Source organism: Lagopus leucura, unplaced genomic scaffold (assembly GCF_019238085.1).
Source record: "Lagopus leucura isolate 7727_CA_CO unplaced genomic scaffold, USGS_WTPT01 Super-Scaffold_100159, whole genome shotgun sequence".
Lineage (NCBI taxonomy): Eukaryota > Metazoa > Chordata > Aves > Galliformes > Phasianidae > Lagopus > Lagopus leucura.
Window position 1 is genome coordinate 11460664 of NW_024962335.1, and position 17657 is coordinate 11478320.

General features: G+C 57.5%; 2 protein-coding genes across 2 annotated transcripts; both read left to right on the forward strand.

Moving 5' to 3' along the window:
• The first annotated feature begins 1992 nt into the window (after positions 1–1992).
• TNFRSF13C (TNF receptor superfamily member 13C) lies at positions 1993–5134 on the forward strand. Its single transcript, XM_042890267.1, has 3 exons — positions 1993–2169; positions 2362–2571; positions 3222–5134. Exons 1-3 carry the CDS (start codon positions 2040–2042, stop codon positions 3533–3535), a joined length of 654 nt encoding a protein of 217 aa, XP_042746201.1. The 5' UTR covers positions 1993–2039; the 3' UTR covers positions 3536–5134.
• A 6979-nt stretch (positions 5135–12113) lies between these two features.
• Positions 12114–17611, forward strand: SHISA8 (shisa family member 8). The gene is given in 5 exon segments (XM_042889704.1): positions 12114–12643; positions 16342–16466; positions 16610–16756; positions 17333–17379; positions 17381–17611. Coding segments are annotated over 5 exon segments (1080 nt in total).
• Positions 17612–17657: the final 46 nt, after the last annotated feature.

A 17657-nucleotide genomic window follows, 5' to 3' on the forward strand; every position in this document is an offset into this window, starting at 1 on the left:
ACTTGGTTAGCTAGGCTTCCCAGCTCCCGGGGCACTCATTTCTCCGCAAAGATAAGAAAAGCACATTTCCTTATCCAGTGAGTCATTTTTTCTGCTCTTTAATTATGCATTTATGCTATTATCGAGCACCCCTAGATGCGAGCAGCCCATCTCCACTAACCAGCCACCAGGTCCTCACTGTCCCTGCTCCTGAAGCTGCCACGAGGGCCAGAGAGGCAGAGGCTGGAGCCCTGGGTGCGCAGCTCACACGTGAGTGCTGCCGGGGAAGTCAGCGGTGATTTTCTCCATGAGTAAACCCTGCAATGTGCAAGTTGAAACATCATTTTCCTGGCCTGGGCATGAGCAGACGTGCATGGAAGGGAATGGGAACAAGCAGTGGGTGACGGGAGAGGGACGGAAGATGAGGGATAGGGAGATTTAGATTGGGCATATAATGAAAATGTTTTTTACTGTATAAGGAGAGTGAGACACTGGCACAGGTTGCCCAGAGAGGTGGTGATCCCCATCCCTGGAGACATCCTAGCTCAGGTTGCAGGGGCTCTGAGCACCCTGATTGAGCTGTAGGGACACCTACATTGCAAGGGAGTTGGATCAGATGGCCTTTAAGAGTCCCTTCCAACTCAAACGATTCCGTAAAGAAACAGCTGGCAGCAGGCACAGAGCTGTTGCTCAGTGGAGAAGCAGCACCTATGGGTACCTGAGGCAATGCAGAGGGCACTGAGCTCACCACTGGGCCCTGAAACAAGAGAGAAGGGCAGGGTGTGCTCGGGGAGTTTGCTTTTGAGTCAGGCATAAGTGGAAGAACTGAGTCACTGGGCCAGGGCTGTGCTGCTCTGGGGGAAGACAGTGCCATGCAGGCACCGGCCATGGACAACAAGAGGCCACTGGGCTCCGAGGTGGAAGGGGAAGTGAAATCACCTTGGGTGTGGAGCTGGTGGGCAGCAATCAGTTTTGGCCACAACTTTCACTCTCCCGGCCGACGTGCCCAGGGAGGAAGAGGCTGTGCTGGGAGGAGCCCGTGGGGCTGCAGGTCTCCTTCAGCAGGGTGAGCCAGCATCATGTCTGGGTCCTTCTCTTCCTGTGGGATGAAGGAGGAAGGGGCATAATGCTTGTTCAGTTTAGACACTGAGGGAAAAATCTTCACTGAGAGGGCAGTGAGACAGTGGTACAGGCTGCCCAGTGAGCTGTGGATGCCCCATCCCTGGAGGTTCAAGGATAGGTTGGATAGGGCCTTGGGCAGCCTGAGCTGGTGGGAGGCAGCCCTGCCCATGGCACGGGGTGGGCACTAGGTGGGCTTTCAGGTCCCTTCTGACCTAAAATATTCTGTGATGGAAAAGGGCTGCCTGCAAAGAAGAAATCCACCCCTTACGTACTTCAGGTCTCAACCACCAGGATTTGACATATGGGTGTCAGTGGCAGGGAATCTCTTGCTCATGATGAGGGACACCTGAGGCCCTTCATGGTGTCTTTAGTCCTCTCTGAGGGTTTTGGGACCAGACTTGTTCCCAGTTACTGTGAGCAGAGAGAGCTCTAAACCCCTGAAGAATTGGCACCAAGGGGCTTTGACACTCCTTGCCAAGGGCCTAAGCTGGTGATACGAAGGGTGTAGCAGGCAGGTTCAGCCTTTTTGTGTTGGTCTTGGAGTGAGGCAGAGCACCTGGCCCAGGGATTTCTGTCCCACAGCTCATGTGGACACATGGCCCACCAGGGGGCTTCTGCAAGGGGCCGCCAGCAAGTCCCTGATGCTGTAGACTGGGGTAGATCTTAGACGCTCAGGGGCTGGGGGTGACATCAGATGGGGAGGTGATACCAGTGGGCCAGGGCAGGACAGATTTTAGCATCACATTTTGGAACAGAGGGGCCAAAATGTCAGTGGGTGCGTTGTTGGCCTCCTCCTCCTGGGCGAAGATCCGCCCCAGGGGAAGTGAAGCACCGGGAGCCCCAGGGGAGCTGAGGCAGCTCGACAGACTGCATCTCCCTCTGCCACCCGCCCTGGGGCTCTGCGATTTCACACTCGGGCAGCTGCTCTACGCCAAGCCATGCAGGAGCGCTCGGCCATGGCCTCCCCAGGAAAAGCAGACGGCGGTGCCTCCTGCCTCTCCTCCCATTGCTTTGACCTGCTAACCAAATCCTGCGTGATATGCTCCGAGCTGTTCGGGGACAACTCAAGTAAGTGTGGCCAGGGTTGGGTGGTGAAGGGGGCGGGAGGATGCTGTGGGGTGGGCTTGGAGGAGACCTTCTGTGGGTCGCGGTGGAAGTGGCAATGGAGATGGGATGGAGCTCCATGACTGCAGCCGCAGTGCTGGAATACCTTGGTAATGCCATTTTGCCCCTTCTGACCCTGCCGGCATTTCACCACAGCAAAGCCCGCCCCTGGAGTGTCCAGCTCAGACACACTGCCCACCGTCCCCTCCATGCACCTGCCCAGCAGGCTTCTGATCTTTGGGGTCCCTGCACTGGTGGGACTTCTCCTGGCCTTGGCTGCCCTCTGGGGCTTCCTTGCCTGCAAGCTGGGGAAACGGAGGAGGAAGAGGAGGAAGACGGAGCAGGAGGTTGAAGACGGAGCAGGAGGTAGGAGACTTTGTGCTCACTCTATTGGCTCCTTGGGGTGGCTCATATTTCCTACATCTTCCTTGGGTGCCCCAGAGGCCACCCCTTTCCCCAGGGCAACATGAAAAGAACTCAATACGCAGTGGGAGCCATGTGAATTGGGGTACTGTGCTGAGAACCCCATGAGGTGTTCCCAGCATCCTCTGACACTTGCATGCCACTGCCACTCCAAGGAGTTGACAGTGTCAGAGCCAGCCCTTATCAGCAGAACACAATGCACCAAGCATCTTATGGGGTCACCCCTGAAGACACCGTTGTTGGGGTAATGGATAGAGCTGTGCCTCTCCCCACAGGGCACTTCCAGGAGGTGAAATCACAGTGCCCCACCAGGGATCCCCATGAACAGTACTGAAAACAAAAGAGTGAGAAATCCCACGACAGCAAGCGTGGGGAGGCACGTGGCCATTGCTACTTGTAAACAAGTCTATTTTTAAATGGGAAGCAATCATGCCCGGTTCTTACTGTTAGCACGGGCTCGCAGGAGACTCGAGGCACAAGTGCATGGCTGCACTTCCCCAATTACATTTTTTGGGGAAAAAAATGTGCTACAAAGCTGTGTGGTGGGGAGATCCCTGTTCCAGCCCCTGACCCCACTTCTCACCCTCTCTCAGAAAGCCTGGGTGATGCCGGCCCCCTGCCCAGCTCCAGCTGCTTGGATGTCAGTACTCCAGAGGGGAACGCCAACCCAGCACAAGGCCCCTGCCCACACCGCAATGGAGGTCTGAGGATGCCCAGGAGGGATGGAGCGAAACGGCGGCCGTGCTGCCAGGGTGATGCTAAGGGTGATGTGGTGCTGCTGGCCACTACCTGGCCCCACCATAAGGAGCATGGCCATGGCTTCCCGCTGCCGGCCACCGAACTGGGAGCCACTGCCTTGGTCACCACCAAAACCACCCAGGAATGCATGGGTGAGGAGAGACTGTGACAGCCAGAGCCCTTCCCTAGGGGACAAAATCTTGCACAGACATAAGCTGCACCAGAACTGGGTTTCGCATTTTATGTTTCCCCATTTGTATGGAGTCCCAGCCATGCCTGCAGTCACTAGAGGAAGTCCAAGGATTCATGCTGTGTTACCAGAAGCTGCTGAGCTATGGAACTGGGGAGTCCAGATGGGTCTGCTGCTGAATGGGACACTTCTAGGGACACGGGGCTGGAAGATCAGCAAGAGGGGAAGCAGGGAGTTCCTTTAGGACCGAACCCCATCAACATTAGCTCAATGATTGCTACTGACCAATGGCTTGGGGCCTTATGGAGAAAAGCTCATCCAGCACCTTCTCTATGCACAGTTTTGCTTCTCCTGTCCCCTTCATGCTGTGACATCTATATCCCTGCTCCCTTTAGGCATTGTTATTTGGTGGCAGGCACCCGTGGGCAGTCAGGGGAACTCCCTCTGCATCTTGAATGCCCAGGGAATGGGAAACAATTCATCTTTTTGATCAGGGAGCAAGGGAAAGAATCGTGGAAATCTGTCTTTGCTCTGAGCAATGGTAACTGAAGTCAGCGAGAACCAGAGGCAGGCAATGGAGACTGCTGGTTGGGAGGAGCACTGGCTGCAGGAGCTTGTCATGATGGCCCCAGACAACCATCGCTTCAGCTCACAGTGGCTGCAAAAATACTGCATGTCACTTGCGGTGACAGGACTCACAGTGATGGATGTACCCATGCTGCACACAACCAGGCAGGGAGTGATGCGAGCGTGGGAGGGATGACTTAATTTATGTGTGTGTCTTCGGGGGGTTGCTATGCGTGAGAATTGACCAGCAGCGCCAGTCCAAGGCAGCTCAATGGCCATGCTCACACATAAGCCAATGGCTCACCTGTGCAAGAAGCTTTGGGAATGAAGCCAATAGTGCAGATTGTGCTGTCTCCTAAGATCCCAGCTTTGCTCCTCATCCACCGTTTATTCTGGCTTCCTATGTCACCACCACCAATGACTGCCACACCCAGCAAGAGCATTCTCCTCCCTATCACAGCCTTCAGAAGATGGAGGATGCTGCTGTGCTCACCCAATGGCCATGGAGGTCCAAGGATTGAGCAGTGACATTGTATCTGGTGGCATTGCCTCTGCAGGACCACACGGTCTTGTTAGAGGGTGATGCCTCCCTCCTCTCCTTGCCATAGATGCCATGTTGGCTTTGCTACCTTCATCCCAATGGGGAACCATTTGGGCACATGAGCCTACGTTCTTCACCACACCTCCTCTTTCAGACCTAAACCCACTTGCTGATGATGAGCCTTGCTCCAGATAATGCCTAACACATCTCAAGACGTGATGTGTTCCCATTGCTGGGGCTGCAGTCTCTGCACATCTTATTAGGTGGAAGTCCATCAAGTCCAGCCCTGGACACACTCTGAACAACTCTAGGGAAGATGACTCCATCATCTCCCTGGTTGTAATAGGCAGGACAGCCTACTTCATGGACAACAGGGCTAGGAGGCAGAGGGAGCAGTGCTGCTGCATCTCCCCTTCCATTTCCTATAGCTGTGACATATGGGTATGGTTCAGACTCCACACCAGAAAATAAACTCCTATAATCTTGTTGAAAAAAAACACCTCTTTCTGCTCAGGTGAGGGTTCTGGCTCTTATTTCATCAGGTGTTTCTCCTTTGCAGGATGCCATGGCGGGGTAATGGAATGGGCTGCCCAGGGGGGAGGTGGGGTCACCACCACCATCGCTGAGGGTGTTCCAGAACCGTGTGGCTGTGGCACTGAGAGATATGGTTAGTGGGCATGGTGGAGATGGGCTGATGATAACACTGGGTGATCTTAGAGGCCTTTTCGAGTCTTGATTCTTTGATTCTATGGCCACCAGTGGGGCATAAAGTGGGGAAACCCCAGGCAGGTTGTGAGGGGGACTTGTCTGCTGCTCATTCACCTTTGGGTGCAGCTGCACCAACTCAGGCCCGCTCTCACATCGCTCTCCCTCATCCTCCCCTCACTCTTGTGAGTCAGGATCCCCAGAGGACACTTGTGGAGCCACCTCGGGCTGCCTGCCAGCAAAGGGCACTGCAATCCTGCAACACATTTCTCTGCAGATCCATGTGGGACACCACACTGTCCCCTCCCAACTCAAGAGCTCCACACCTCTGCTGGAGAAGGATTGCCCCTCCACCCACTGAGCTGGAAAAGGCCCCCATCTTATTTGCTGTTCCCCAAAGTGGCTGAAGAGGGAATGTTGCCCAGCTCCGTGCACTCTCTATCTTGGGACACGGCCTCCCCAGTGCTTCTCATCAGCATCTGTAGTCCATAGTCACTACTACTGCGTAATGACAGTCATTAGGGAGAGCGAAGCTGCCTCAGGAATGGAAGCGCTGACGGAGTTTGGGAGCCAGATGGTGTTCGCACTTAAGGAAAGACTGAAAAAAAAATACCAACACAGAAACACACACCAAAAGCCACTCCACTCCAATCAGCCTCCATTTCCTTCTCTTAGTGTCAGTATCGTTCTGGTCCCACTCATCTTCTGAAAGGGTGCACTGGGAGATGCTGAAAGGGATACCTGTGTTGGTTTCGGGAGCTCCCCTTGGGGTGCCACCTGCCCCAGTGACACCTGGGGGGACACGGATGGGCTGCGGGCATCTCACCTGAAGCAGCACCCCCAGGGGGAAATCCCCCCTCTGGCCCCAAGAAAAGCCACCTTGGGTTGGGTGAGAGCAGTGTGCACAGAACTGGGCTCCTTGGGGCAGGAGGAGGGGCTACTATGGGGCCCCATGGCACAGGGATGGGAAGTGGGGGTTGGAAAAAGGATGCTGCAGCCCCAGTGGGTCTGTGGGAGTGAATGGGGAAATGGAGATGGGGATGGGGATGGGTTGGGATGGGATGAGAATGGGGATGGGGATAGAGATGGGGATGGGATGGGAACAGGAATTTAGATGGAATAGGAATGCAGTGGAAACAGGAATGGGAACTAGAGAGGAAATGGGAGTGGGATGGGGATGGAAATGGAAATAGAAATAAGTATGGGGATGGATATAGGAATGGACAGGTAATGGGAATTGGATGGGAATGGGAAATTGAAAGAAAATAGGAATGGAAAATTCAGTAAAAATGGAGAGGAAATGGAAATGGAATCAAAAGGGAAGTGGAAAGGAAGTGGAATGGAAATGGAAGTTGAAATGGAAGTGGGATGGAAGTGGCGTGGAGTGGAAGTGGAGCTGGTTCCAGCAGCCCCCTCTGAAGGCACCAGCTCCGGTGCCAGCAGCACATCACTCAGCCCCTCCTCTTCTGAGGCTGCTCCTCTGTCTCCCACCCTCCTCACTCCATTTCCCTTTCTCCTCCATCTCCATGGGGCCCGCAGGGCAAGGAGGGGGGCACCGACCATGTCCTTCCAGCAGCGCTGCGGCGTCGGCTGGCTGCTGGCAGCAGCTATTCTGGGCCCAGATCGATGGCAGCGGCGGCACTGGGAGGGGGAGAGCAGGGCTGGGGGACTCCGGGGAAAAACCCTGGGTCTGTGGCTGAGCCTGATGCTCTCAGCCCTATTTACAAGCAGGGACCACCTGCGGTCAGTGATGAGTGAATGGGATTTTTTCAGGAGTTTTCCCCATCCCTTCCTGCTCCCCAGAGGGTTTCAGTGTAGTCACTGCCACCATCAGTGCCGACAGATGTGATGCTGAAGGCCACAGCAATGGCATATCCTGGCCGCAGGCGATGTGGGCACAGAAGGGCAGGAGTGGCATGTGGGGTGGGCAAGAAGAGGTATGACCCAGGGCATCTCCCCAGGAGCACTCCTTGTTAGCTCTCCAACTCCTCAATTATTTATCTCTGCTGAAACAAACTCAGCCAAGCAAACTTCATGCCCCGTAGTGACACCGCCAGTTATTAAAAATAAAATAATAAAAATTCCCCAGTGAGTCACTTAAGATGTACATAATCAGCTCCAACTACAGCCATAGTGGTGTTCATGAGTCGCTGCTGAGTGCAGGGAGGGCAGGGCCAGGGCTGCATCCCCCTGCTGCATTTTCCAAAATGAATACACGGTGAAGAGTAAACCCTGAGTGTCCCCACTGACAGGTGGGGGTGATTGTAACACACATTGAAGGGGGGCCAGATATCAGCCCCAGCCTTGACAGGGGGCAGATCCCTGCAGGGGTGAGGGTCCTTCACTGGAGATCCCTGTGGGATTGCCACAGATGGGGGGAACCATGGGCATGGGGATATGCAGGGGGATGTGGGGGGATGTGGTAAGATGCAGGGGATATAGGGGGGTGTAGGAGAACATAGGGAATGTGGGGCAATGCAGGGAAGTGTGGGGGGATACAGGGAATGCTGGAGATGTAAGCATGCAAGGGGATGTGAGGAGATATGGAGATGCAAAGGGATGCAGGGTATACAGCAAGTATGTGGTGAGGTTGTGGGGGTGCAGGGATGTAGGGGATATAGAGAGGATGCAGTGGGCTGCAGGGGGATGTGATGACATGTGGGGGAATACAGAGGCTGCAGGGATGCAAGGAATATAGAGAGGATGTGATGAGATGCTGGGGATGCCAGGATGCAGGGAGATTTTTGGGGATGCAGGGGGATGCAGTGGGCTGCAGGGGCTGTGTGCAGGTGGGAGGGCTGCAGGAAGCCCACCTGTGGGCTCGGCCCTCGCCTCTCTAACATGTGGCCCCATGCAGCCATTCTCCGCATACCGCTAGCATGACTGGCTGTGCTTCTTCTCAAGTGCTGGGAAAGCAAAGGGCATAATTTTAGGAGAAGCGTGTGAAATCTGTTCTGGCAGATCATCCAGAGAGCTTTCCAGCGAAAAGAAAGCATTAACATTTGCTAAAGGTCCCTGCAACAAAGCGAGCGGTTCCCATCAGGCAAACCCCACAGTGACCGGGGGTTTGGGTGCTGTTGACCCGGAGCACTCAAGGTGAAGAGGTGCAAAACTCCCTGGGGTGTGAATGAGGACAGCTGGCTGCGGACCAGCAGTGCTCTGGGGATGCTCTGGGAGTGCCCTGGGGTTTGGATGGTGCTTCGACACAGTAGGGCTGTGCAGGGGAGGGGAGCAGGAGGGCTCCAGGGTGCGATGGTCACAACCGGGAGGGGGCACTGACGTGGTGCTGTGTCCCCACCGCGTCTCCTCCGTGCCCCAGCCTCCTTTTCCCCCATTCCAGTCCCCAAGATGGATTTAGGGAGAAGGAGGGGCGAAACCCGCAGCTCGTGATTCATCCCTACTATATTCGCGCTTATTATTAGAATGATGAAAACACAGTCGGAGCTGGAATCGCAGATGTAGGAAGGAGGGCTGCTACTCTGGGCAGTGCAGCCGCTAGCTCTGGTGCTGCAGGATTCCACCCCGCGAGCAGCAGGGCCGTGCAGGTGGATGCATGGGGTCCTGCAGGGACAGCTGCACTGGGGACCCGCTCTGCAGGACGTGGTGCTCAAACCCCACACATGCAGTCTCAGTGCTGCGGGAAGCCCAGAGTGATGTGGGATGCAGCACACGTAGCGTCAGTCCTTTGGGATCGTGAAACAGTGGGTGACCCCCACCGGTCCCCAGAGAGGTGACGGCACCCCTATTTCTGTCTCTGGCCTCGCAGGGAACATGTGGGAGGTATTTTTATCCCACTGCCAGCTCCCTTAGTCACCGATGCTTGCTTTAAATGGGTCAAGAGGGAATAAAGCTGCTGCAGCCCCGGCCTGTCTGGGAGCACACACACCCGCAGCAACCCCGCAGAGCCAGGAAAGCTCTGCCCCGCTTGGGCAGCATCGGCCCCAATTAACATCTCATTAAAGCCCAGTGGTGGGAGAGGGGTGACACATTTTGGGGGAGCAGGATTGCCACACACACTGGGCCAGAAGGATGTGGTGGGATGGGTCTGAGTGTGCAGGGAGAGCCCCCGGGTTTGCATTTGTTGCCAGCATGGGTGCAACGAGGCACAACAGCATTTGACATCAGTGACCCCAAAATTGCAGTGATACTCCAGGGATGTGGGAAGATGTCACCGTGAACTGGTGACATCGTGACACGGTGACAGCCTGGTGGGGATGTTCATCCCATTGGGAGGGCAGGAAGCGGGCAAGGAGCAGGGCCACAGCATCGTGCCCTGAGGAGAAGCAGCGGGAAATGTCTCCTGATGTGGAAGATGGTGGAAGGGCTGCTCAGGTGTTGCTAATTCTCCAAACCTCGTGGAGCAAAGCAGTGCTTCAAGGCAGAGCTGGCTTGCAGGTCCACATGGGGTTACCAAAGGCCAGAAAGCAGCTGGCCAAGAGTTGGAGGTGGAAAAGGTAGGAAAAGATCTCTAAGATTACCTAGTCCAACTGTCAGCCCATCCCCACCGTGCCGACTAACCATGTCCACATCCACACCTCAAGGGATGGTGACTCCACCACCTCCCTGGGCAGCCTGTGCCACTGCAGCACTGCTCTTTCTGAAAACTTTTTCCTAGTATCCAACCTGAAATTCCCCTGGTGCAACTCAAGGCTCTCATTCTACTGCTTTTAACTGGGAGCAGAGGCCAACCCCCACCTCGCCACAGTCTCCTTTCAGGTCATTCTAGAGGGTGATGAAGTCTCCCCTGAACTCTTTCCCAGACTGAACAATCCCAGTTCCCTCAGCCACTCCCCATCAGACCCGTGCTCCAGACCCCTCACAGCTCTGCTGCCCTTCTCTGGACAAACTCCAGGGCCTCCATGTCTTTCTGGTAACGAGGGGCTCAGAACTGAACGCAGCACTCAAGGTGCAGCCTCACCAGAGCTGAGTACAGAGGGACGGTTACCTCCCTGCTCCTGCTGGCTGCACTATTGCTGATACAGGCCAGGATGCCGTTGGCCTTCTTGGCCACCTGGGCACACTGCTGGCTGATAGTCAGGCAAGTATCGAACAACACCCCCTGATTCTTTTCCTCCATACAGCTTTCCAGACACTCTGCCCCAAGCCTCTAGCAACCTGGGGTTGCTGTGACCAAAGTGCAGGACCCAGCACTCGGTCTTGCTGAACTTCATCCCATGGACCTTAACCCAGCAATACAACCTGTCCAGGTGGCTGTGTAGGGCTCAGGTAGGAATTTTCTACCAAATCAGACAGGGCTCCATGCAGGCATCTCCCCACACTGCCCTGGCATGGCTGCTGTGCCTGTGGAGCTCTGCCGGTCTGCCACGGAGCCGGCACACCGCACGCTGTTCCTGGCCATATGGCTCCAACCTGAGCCCAGTGAGCTCGGGCGGATGGGATCGCTCTGCTGCTCTCCTGCATCCCCAGTGCTGGAACGTTGTTCTGTGTATGGATGCTGGGGTAGCTCCTGGGGTGGGGTCAACACCAGAGGGACATATGGGGTCTGTGCCCCCCCCTCGTGACACAGCCAGGTTTAAATGCTGACTCCCTGCGCAGCATGCACTGTATGCATTTATTTTCCTTTTTTTTTTTTTTCTCAAAAAGCTCTCGCTTTGAACAAATTCCCTCCCGACCCCTCAAGAAACTGTTTGGGTTTGAACCCGACGCCGTTGGGAAGCAGGGAGTTTGTACATCTCAACTTCAGAATGTTTGCAATTATCATTTTAATGGCAAACGCACATATGCTCCCGCAGTGTATATAGGGCATTGCGCGGTGCGGTTCCCCGCAGCCCATTCCCAGCCACAGCACTGAGCGCAGGCGGGGGAATAACACCCATCTGCGTGTGCAGGGCTGGGAACGGGGCTGCCATCCCGAGCGGTTTGCCCAAGGCTAAGAGGTGGCATCGAGAACATCGTGCCATGGCTCTGCGTATTGACGCCCCTTGGATGAGATGGAGCCCCAACCACCGTCATTTGGGGCCGCAGCCCCCACGGGGATGCTGGCAGGTGCCGGCACAGCAGCTCCACCGTTCCCCAGAGGTGGTGCTCTCCCCGCTGCCCCTCTCCCCTCGTCCCCCCGGGGGGCTCCGGAGCTGCGCTGCGCGGGAGGGGCGCGGGGCGGTCCCCACCCGACGGGGCGGGCCGGCTCGGTGCCGCCCGGCGGGGCGGGCGGGCGAGCGGCGGAGCGCTGCTGCAGGAGCTTCTCCGGTTTCCCCGCCGAGCCGTGCCTTGCTGCCTCCTTCCTCCCTCCCTCCCTCCCTTCCCGGTGCCGAGGGCTTTTCGCTTCTTCGCTCTTATTTTTTCTTCTCCCTTTCTTCCCTCCCTCTCTCGGTGCCGGCAGTGCGGCGGGGATGGGGCGACCGAGCGTTCTCGCCGCTCCGGACCGCTGCCCGCATCCCCACCCCGGCCGGGGGCTCTGCCCCAGCCCTGAGCCCCGAACCCCGAACCCCTGAACCCCCGAACTCCCGAACCCCCGAACCTCTGCATCCCGCACCTCAGAACCCCATTGGCCGTTTCTGGGGGAACAGAGACGGAAGTGCACTTTTTTCCCCCACTTCTTAATTTTTCCCCCTTTTTTTTCCTCCCTTTTTGCATCCCCTCCTCGGGGCTTCCCCCCAGCCATGGGGCTGCTCCGGGAGGGCTCTCGCTGGGCAGGCAAGCAGCTGTAACCCTCGCCACGGTGCACGGAGGAACGGGGTGGGGGGGTCCTCCAGTGGAGCAGCGCTCGGTCTTCTGGGGGTGGCCATGGCCCCCCGGAGCCGCGGGCGGATGGAGCGGAGCTACGTGGTGGGCATCTGCTGCCTGGTGCTGCTAGAGCGGAGCTGGGGCGCCGAGCCCGGCACTGGGGACGGCGGTAACAGCAGCCGGGCACCGGCGGTGGAGGACACAGCCCCCGCGCCCACTGAGCCCACCCCAGGAGGGGACCGTTGCCGCGGGTATTACGACGTGATGGGGCAGTGGGACCCGCCATTCAACTGCAACGCCGGCATCTACCAGTACTGCTGTGGGACCTGCGGGTACCGCTTCTGCTGCCAGTTCAAGGCCAGGCGGCTGGATCAGAGCGGCTGCTCCAACTACGACACCCCCAACTGGGTGAACACGGGGCAGCCGCCCGCCCGTGTGGATGAGAGCCCCGAGGGCCCCACCCGTGACAAGACCAACATGATCGTCTACATCATCTGCGGCGTGGTGGCCATCATGGTGCTGGTGGGCATCTTCACCAAGCTGGGCCTGGAGAAGGCACAAGGCCCCCAGACTGAGATGACGGTCTCCAGGTAAAGGGGTCTCGTTCGGTCCTCCCACTTCCCCCAGCCCCATGCACAGGGTGAGCCCCACTGTCACTTCGTCCCCAAGGGGATGAGAGAGTCCCCAGACCCTAGCATGCAGAGGGGTGGTGGTGGCAGCTATGTGTCACTCGTCTTCTCCATCCCTCATTCCCTCTGTCCCTCATCCTCCCCATCTCTCCACCCCTCTGACCCTTATTTCCTCTGTCACTCATCCCCTCTGTCTGTCATCCGATCCGTCCTTCATCCCTTCCATCCCTCATCCCTTCTGTCTCTCATCCCTTCTGTCCCTCATTCCTTCTATCTCTTGTCCCCTCTACCCTTCATCCCCTCTGTCCTTCATCCCCTCCTTCTCTTGTCTCCTGCATCTCACATCCCCTCCATCCTTCACTCCCTCCACTCCTTGTCCACTCGCTCCATCCCTTATCCCCTCCATCCCTTGTCCCCTTCATCCCTGACTCAGTGCTGTCCCTCTGTCCCCAGCAGCTGATGATGTGGGCAGAGTGCTTGTTGTTGGAAGCGGCTTTTTGCCTGCATGTGTGCCTTGTACCCTGGTGGGATGTCACTCCCAGGGAGGGGACCCAAGCTGCATACCATGGGGTTGCCAGCCCCTCACTTCTCATGGGAGCTCCTGCTCCAGGCAAACAGTTCTTGTCCTGTGTCTGCCCCCAAATCGTGGTTTTGGGCAGCTGCTGGGGAGGGATGGGCACAGGGATAGGGAGGACAGGGATAGGCAGGGCTAGTGGCTGCAGTCCCCTTGATCCCTCCTTGCATTATGTTCCTCCACTCAGGTTGATGTTTCTCTTCCTCTTTTTCCTCTTTTTTTCCCCCCCTTTCACTTTTCTCCCCCGATGATCACATTCAGTGAGTTTAACACTTCTCAGCAGCTGACAGCAGCTACAGCCCGGGTACAGCCCTGCCCCTGCGGCTCTGACTCAGATCTGCCCTCTTCGTCCTCCCCCAGCACACATGTGTGCACACACATAAACACATCTTCCTGGGCTTTTATTCTGGGAATTTAGCATGGCAAGGAAATTATTTCACTGAGATGATGCTCTGGTTGTATCCACCACCTCAGAGACCTGCATGGGGATCTGCTTGGGGACACCTAGTCCTGGCTCTACTCCCATCCCTTCTCGCTTCACCAGGTGCTGTGGAATTTGCTGTCTCCCCAGTTCTGTGCACCCCCTTCCAAGGATGCACTCCAGTTCCTGCCAGCATGCTCCAGCATGGGGAACATGCGGCTCATTGCCCAGCAGATCCTTTTTTCCCCGAGGCTACTGATTTTTTTGGACACCACCATATGGAGCGGGAGGAGGCGAGCTTCCCTTGGGTGCCTCTCAGGGACAAACCCAGGAGCCTGCCTCTGTCCTGGCACGCACTGGGGTCTTGTGCATCTGTGGCTGAAGGTCCCAGCCAGGTGCCACCATCTCCTCTGTCCCGATGTGAGATATCTCATTTGGGCACCGTATCTCCACCCGCCTCTTGCCGCGCATGGGCACTGCGATCTCGCGTCCCGCCTGATGCCGCAGGTTGCAGCTTCTCATTTGCTCCTCAGGAGCTGCAGCATGGCCTCGGGCCAGCTCCCTGTTGCATGGCCTCGCTGGTTCCTCTTCCCATCCACCCATCCTTCCACCCATCCATCCATCCTTCCGCTCATCCACCCGTCCATCCATTTTGTCACTGTTCTTCCACTCTTGCTGCTGCTCACACTCGGTGTGGTCCACCTCAAACACAGCTTCTTCTCCAGGCTCTCACAGCTGGGTCCAGAAAGAGGTTCAGGCACCTAAAACACTGCAGTTCCCCCATGTCCCTGTGCCTCTGCAGGTCCGTATGGCGGCTCCGCCAGGCTCACTCCTTCCTACTCGGCTAGCACTTGGCACCGTCCCCATGCTCGCTCGGCGTGCCCAAGGCTCTGTGAGTCAGGAACACCTGCCCATGTTTTTCTTGAGGCTGCCGATGTTGGGGTCCTTTCAGGGCAGGGGGATCTGCTCGTGTCTACCACATGAGGACATCCTCATAGAGACCTACAGGAGGCCCACGGAAAGGGGCCTGGGGGCTCTGTAGAAAAGGAACAGGCTGGGTCTCTCTGTGCTTTCTGGGGCCCCAACCCTGCTGGATATTCCTGGTGTGGCCCCAGCCTCCATCTCCAGGGATACCCGAACAAGGCCCAGTGGTGAGGTCCCATGCTGTCACCTCTATTTTTTGCACCAGTGGCTCAGGGACCAAGTGTGGCATTCCAGCTCATTCAAGGGAGATGCCACCATGTTCTCATCTTCCTCCCTCCCCCCGAGCTTTCCTCTCTGCTCACTCCTGGAGCTCACATTGGGACAGTTTTGGGGGTGCAGGTTGTGTCCCTTCCCAGATCTTCCAGGTGGGGTTGTGCACTGCATCCAGGTTGCCTAGGGCCCACCCAGCACCCATGGCCACAGTGATGGATGGAAATCTCACTGAGCTCACTGGTACTATATTGCAGATAGGAATTTGATGTGCCCCTCAGTCCTCATCTCGAGCTGCACTCTGAGGCCATCCCAGACCTTTAGGTGAACTAAGTCGATGCAACTTGAGCCTCCCCAGACCCTCAGAATAGGGTCAGTGTCCTCCAAAACCACGATGGGGAGCCCTCCAGGGCCACCTCTTGTGCTTGAGACTCACGGATGGGAACGGAGCTGCTCTCACTGTTATTGTCCAGGCAGTTGGGGCCAGGGGCAGGTTTGTGGAAAAGAACACTGATGGATTTATCTGGAGAGGAAAAGTCGCAGCTAAAGGACTGCTCGAGCTTGGTAAATAGACCCGAGGAAAAAAAAAAAAAGAAATAGGTCAAATCGCATCGGACCTCCTGGTGAAACGAGCCTGGGTGAGTGCTGGGCCCTAGGGACATGCAAGAGAGGCAGCAGCTGACAGCGCAGCAGCTCCCGCAGTGACAGCCACAGCCCCGCGAGCCGCTGGCCCTGCACGCTGCCTGGCATCAGCCCCAGGCTGCTGGGCCATGCTGGTACAGCCCCACAGACTGGGAGTTCTGATGGGGAGAGGGCTAGGCTGCAGGAGGCTGATGGATCTTTAGGAGGAGATGGTTTATGGGGTAGAGGCACCTCTACAAGTGCAAAGCCCAGCGCTAATGGAGGCTCAGGTGATGGGCTGAGGTGGGCAGGGAGCTCTGGGTCTGTCTGCTCCCTGCAGTGTGCCCAGGTGGCTGTTGAAGATCTGCAGCAGACAGCTCTCCAGGTGCAGCCTCACTAGTGCTGAGGAGAGTGGAAGGACAACCTCCCTCCACCTGATGGCATCTTTCAGCTTAACGCAGCCCATCGGCTTTCTCTGTGATGAAGGCATGATCCTGGTGTGTGCCCTGCTGTGGGATGGCCACTGTGTCACAGCGGTGCTGCAGCATCCCCAGGCCTGAACAGTAAATGGCAGGGTGCTGTGTCTTACGTAACGGTGCTTAATGTTTAATGCTATCGCTTACTGGGAGGACGCAGTGAATGGCAACACCAGAGGCCACTGGTGCAGCCTCCTTGCTACAGAGGGGTGACCCTCTTCATCATTTCCCCAGGCCCTGCTCCCAAATGGCTCCAGTGAGGGGGCTGCCCCTTCTCCCCAGAGCTTGCAGCGTGGGGCAATAGGGACACCTGGACTGGGATGGGGGATGTAGGCATCGCCTGATGGCCCTGTGCTCCTGTGCCCCTCCCCAGGACGCTCACCGACCTGCTGAAGCAGCCGGGCCACGGCCCCTCTGAACACATCGATGGCCTGATGGGCAGCATGCAGGTGCAGCTGGGTGAGGGGCTGCCCCGGGGACCCCCAAGGAACAGCACAGGTAAGGCATAGGCTCCCCAGTCCCTTCTCAGAGCCTCTCTGAGGTGCCAGCTTGCTGCTGGGCATGCTGCTGCCCATGGGGGGAAAAGGGAGAGGCATCTAAGAGGGCTCTGCACTCCCCTGAGCCCTCACCTCTGCCCCCAGACAAGTTGCCCCTGAACAACGCGGTGGACAGCACTGGTGTCACCTCACTGGGGCGGCCTCACGGCCACAGCAAGCGCCCACTGCTGGGCAGCAGCCTGAGCCCACCAGCCCCCAACTACACTGCGTACAGCACACTCACAGCTGGAGGTGAGCGGGGAGTGGGAGGGCGCAGGGGCATGGCGGGGAGGGGGCAATGCACAGCATCCTCCCATGGACCCCCAGCACTGCCCTGCCAATTAGTGTCCAGGTTCTCCCCCGCGGACCCATTGCTAGCCAATCAGTGCCCATTATCCACCCCATGGGCACTGCCAGTTAGTACCCAGGATCCACCCTCCGTAGACCAACTGCCTGGCCAATCGGTGCCCAGCATCCCCCTCATGGACCCGCTGCCCAGCTAATCGGTGTCCAGGATCCCTCTCCATGCATGCACTGTGTTCCCCAGCCAATCACCATGCAGACTCCTGCCCAGACCTGCAGCACCACCCAACCGGTCAGCAGGATCCCCCATGGACATTCCACACTGCTCAGCCAATCAATGCCCAAGATCTCTCTCTACACTCCTCACCAATCAGCAGCTAGGATCCACCCCCTTCCCAGCCAATCAGCACCCAGAAGACCCCCAATGGCCCCTCCCCACCCCCCAACTCCATCTCTCAGTCAATTTCCCCCTGCCAAGGGATGGGGTGCCCCATGGGGGTGACACCAGTGTCCCTGTCCCTACAGAGAGCATTCCTGAGGACTTCTACATGCGTTTTGGGGAGCCAGAGGTGCCCCCCCCCCAGCACTCTGCCCTTCCCAACCACCGAGGGGCCCGAGGGCTGCCCCCCACCAGGGGTCACCAAGGCCAAGGGCCTCCCCAAAGCGCCAGGGGGCTCTGCCTTCCCAGGGGGCTGGGAGGGAGGCCTCCCCCGGGGCCTACGCCGGCCTGGGCCCACGGCACCGCTGTACGGCCAGGCTCACCGGCACCTGGCCACCAACAGCAAGACTGAGGTCACCGTCTGACACCAGGACCAGCAAGGTGCCATCACCAGGGGACAGGCAACGAGTT

Bases quoted from the DNA above. Each gene is read 5' to 3' on its own strand.
- TNFRSF13C (XM_042890267.1), top strand. From the start codon at position 2,040: ATGCAGGAGCGCTCGGCCATGGCCTCCCCAGGAAAAGCAGACGGCGGT. The intron at 2,170-2,361 runs GTAAGTGTGGCC...ATTTCACCACAG, and splicing joins GCTGTTCGGGGACAACTCAA to CAAAGCCCGCCCCTGGAGTG. The intron at 2,572-3,221 runs GTAGGAGACTTT...ACCCTCTCTCAG, and splicing joins GGTTGAAGACGGAGCAGGAG to AAAGCCTGGGTGATGCCGGC.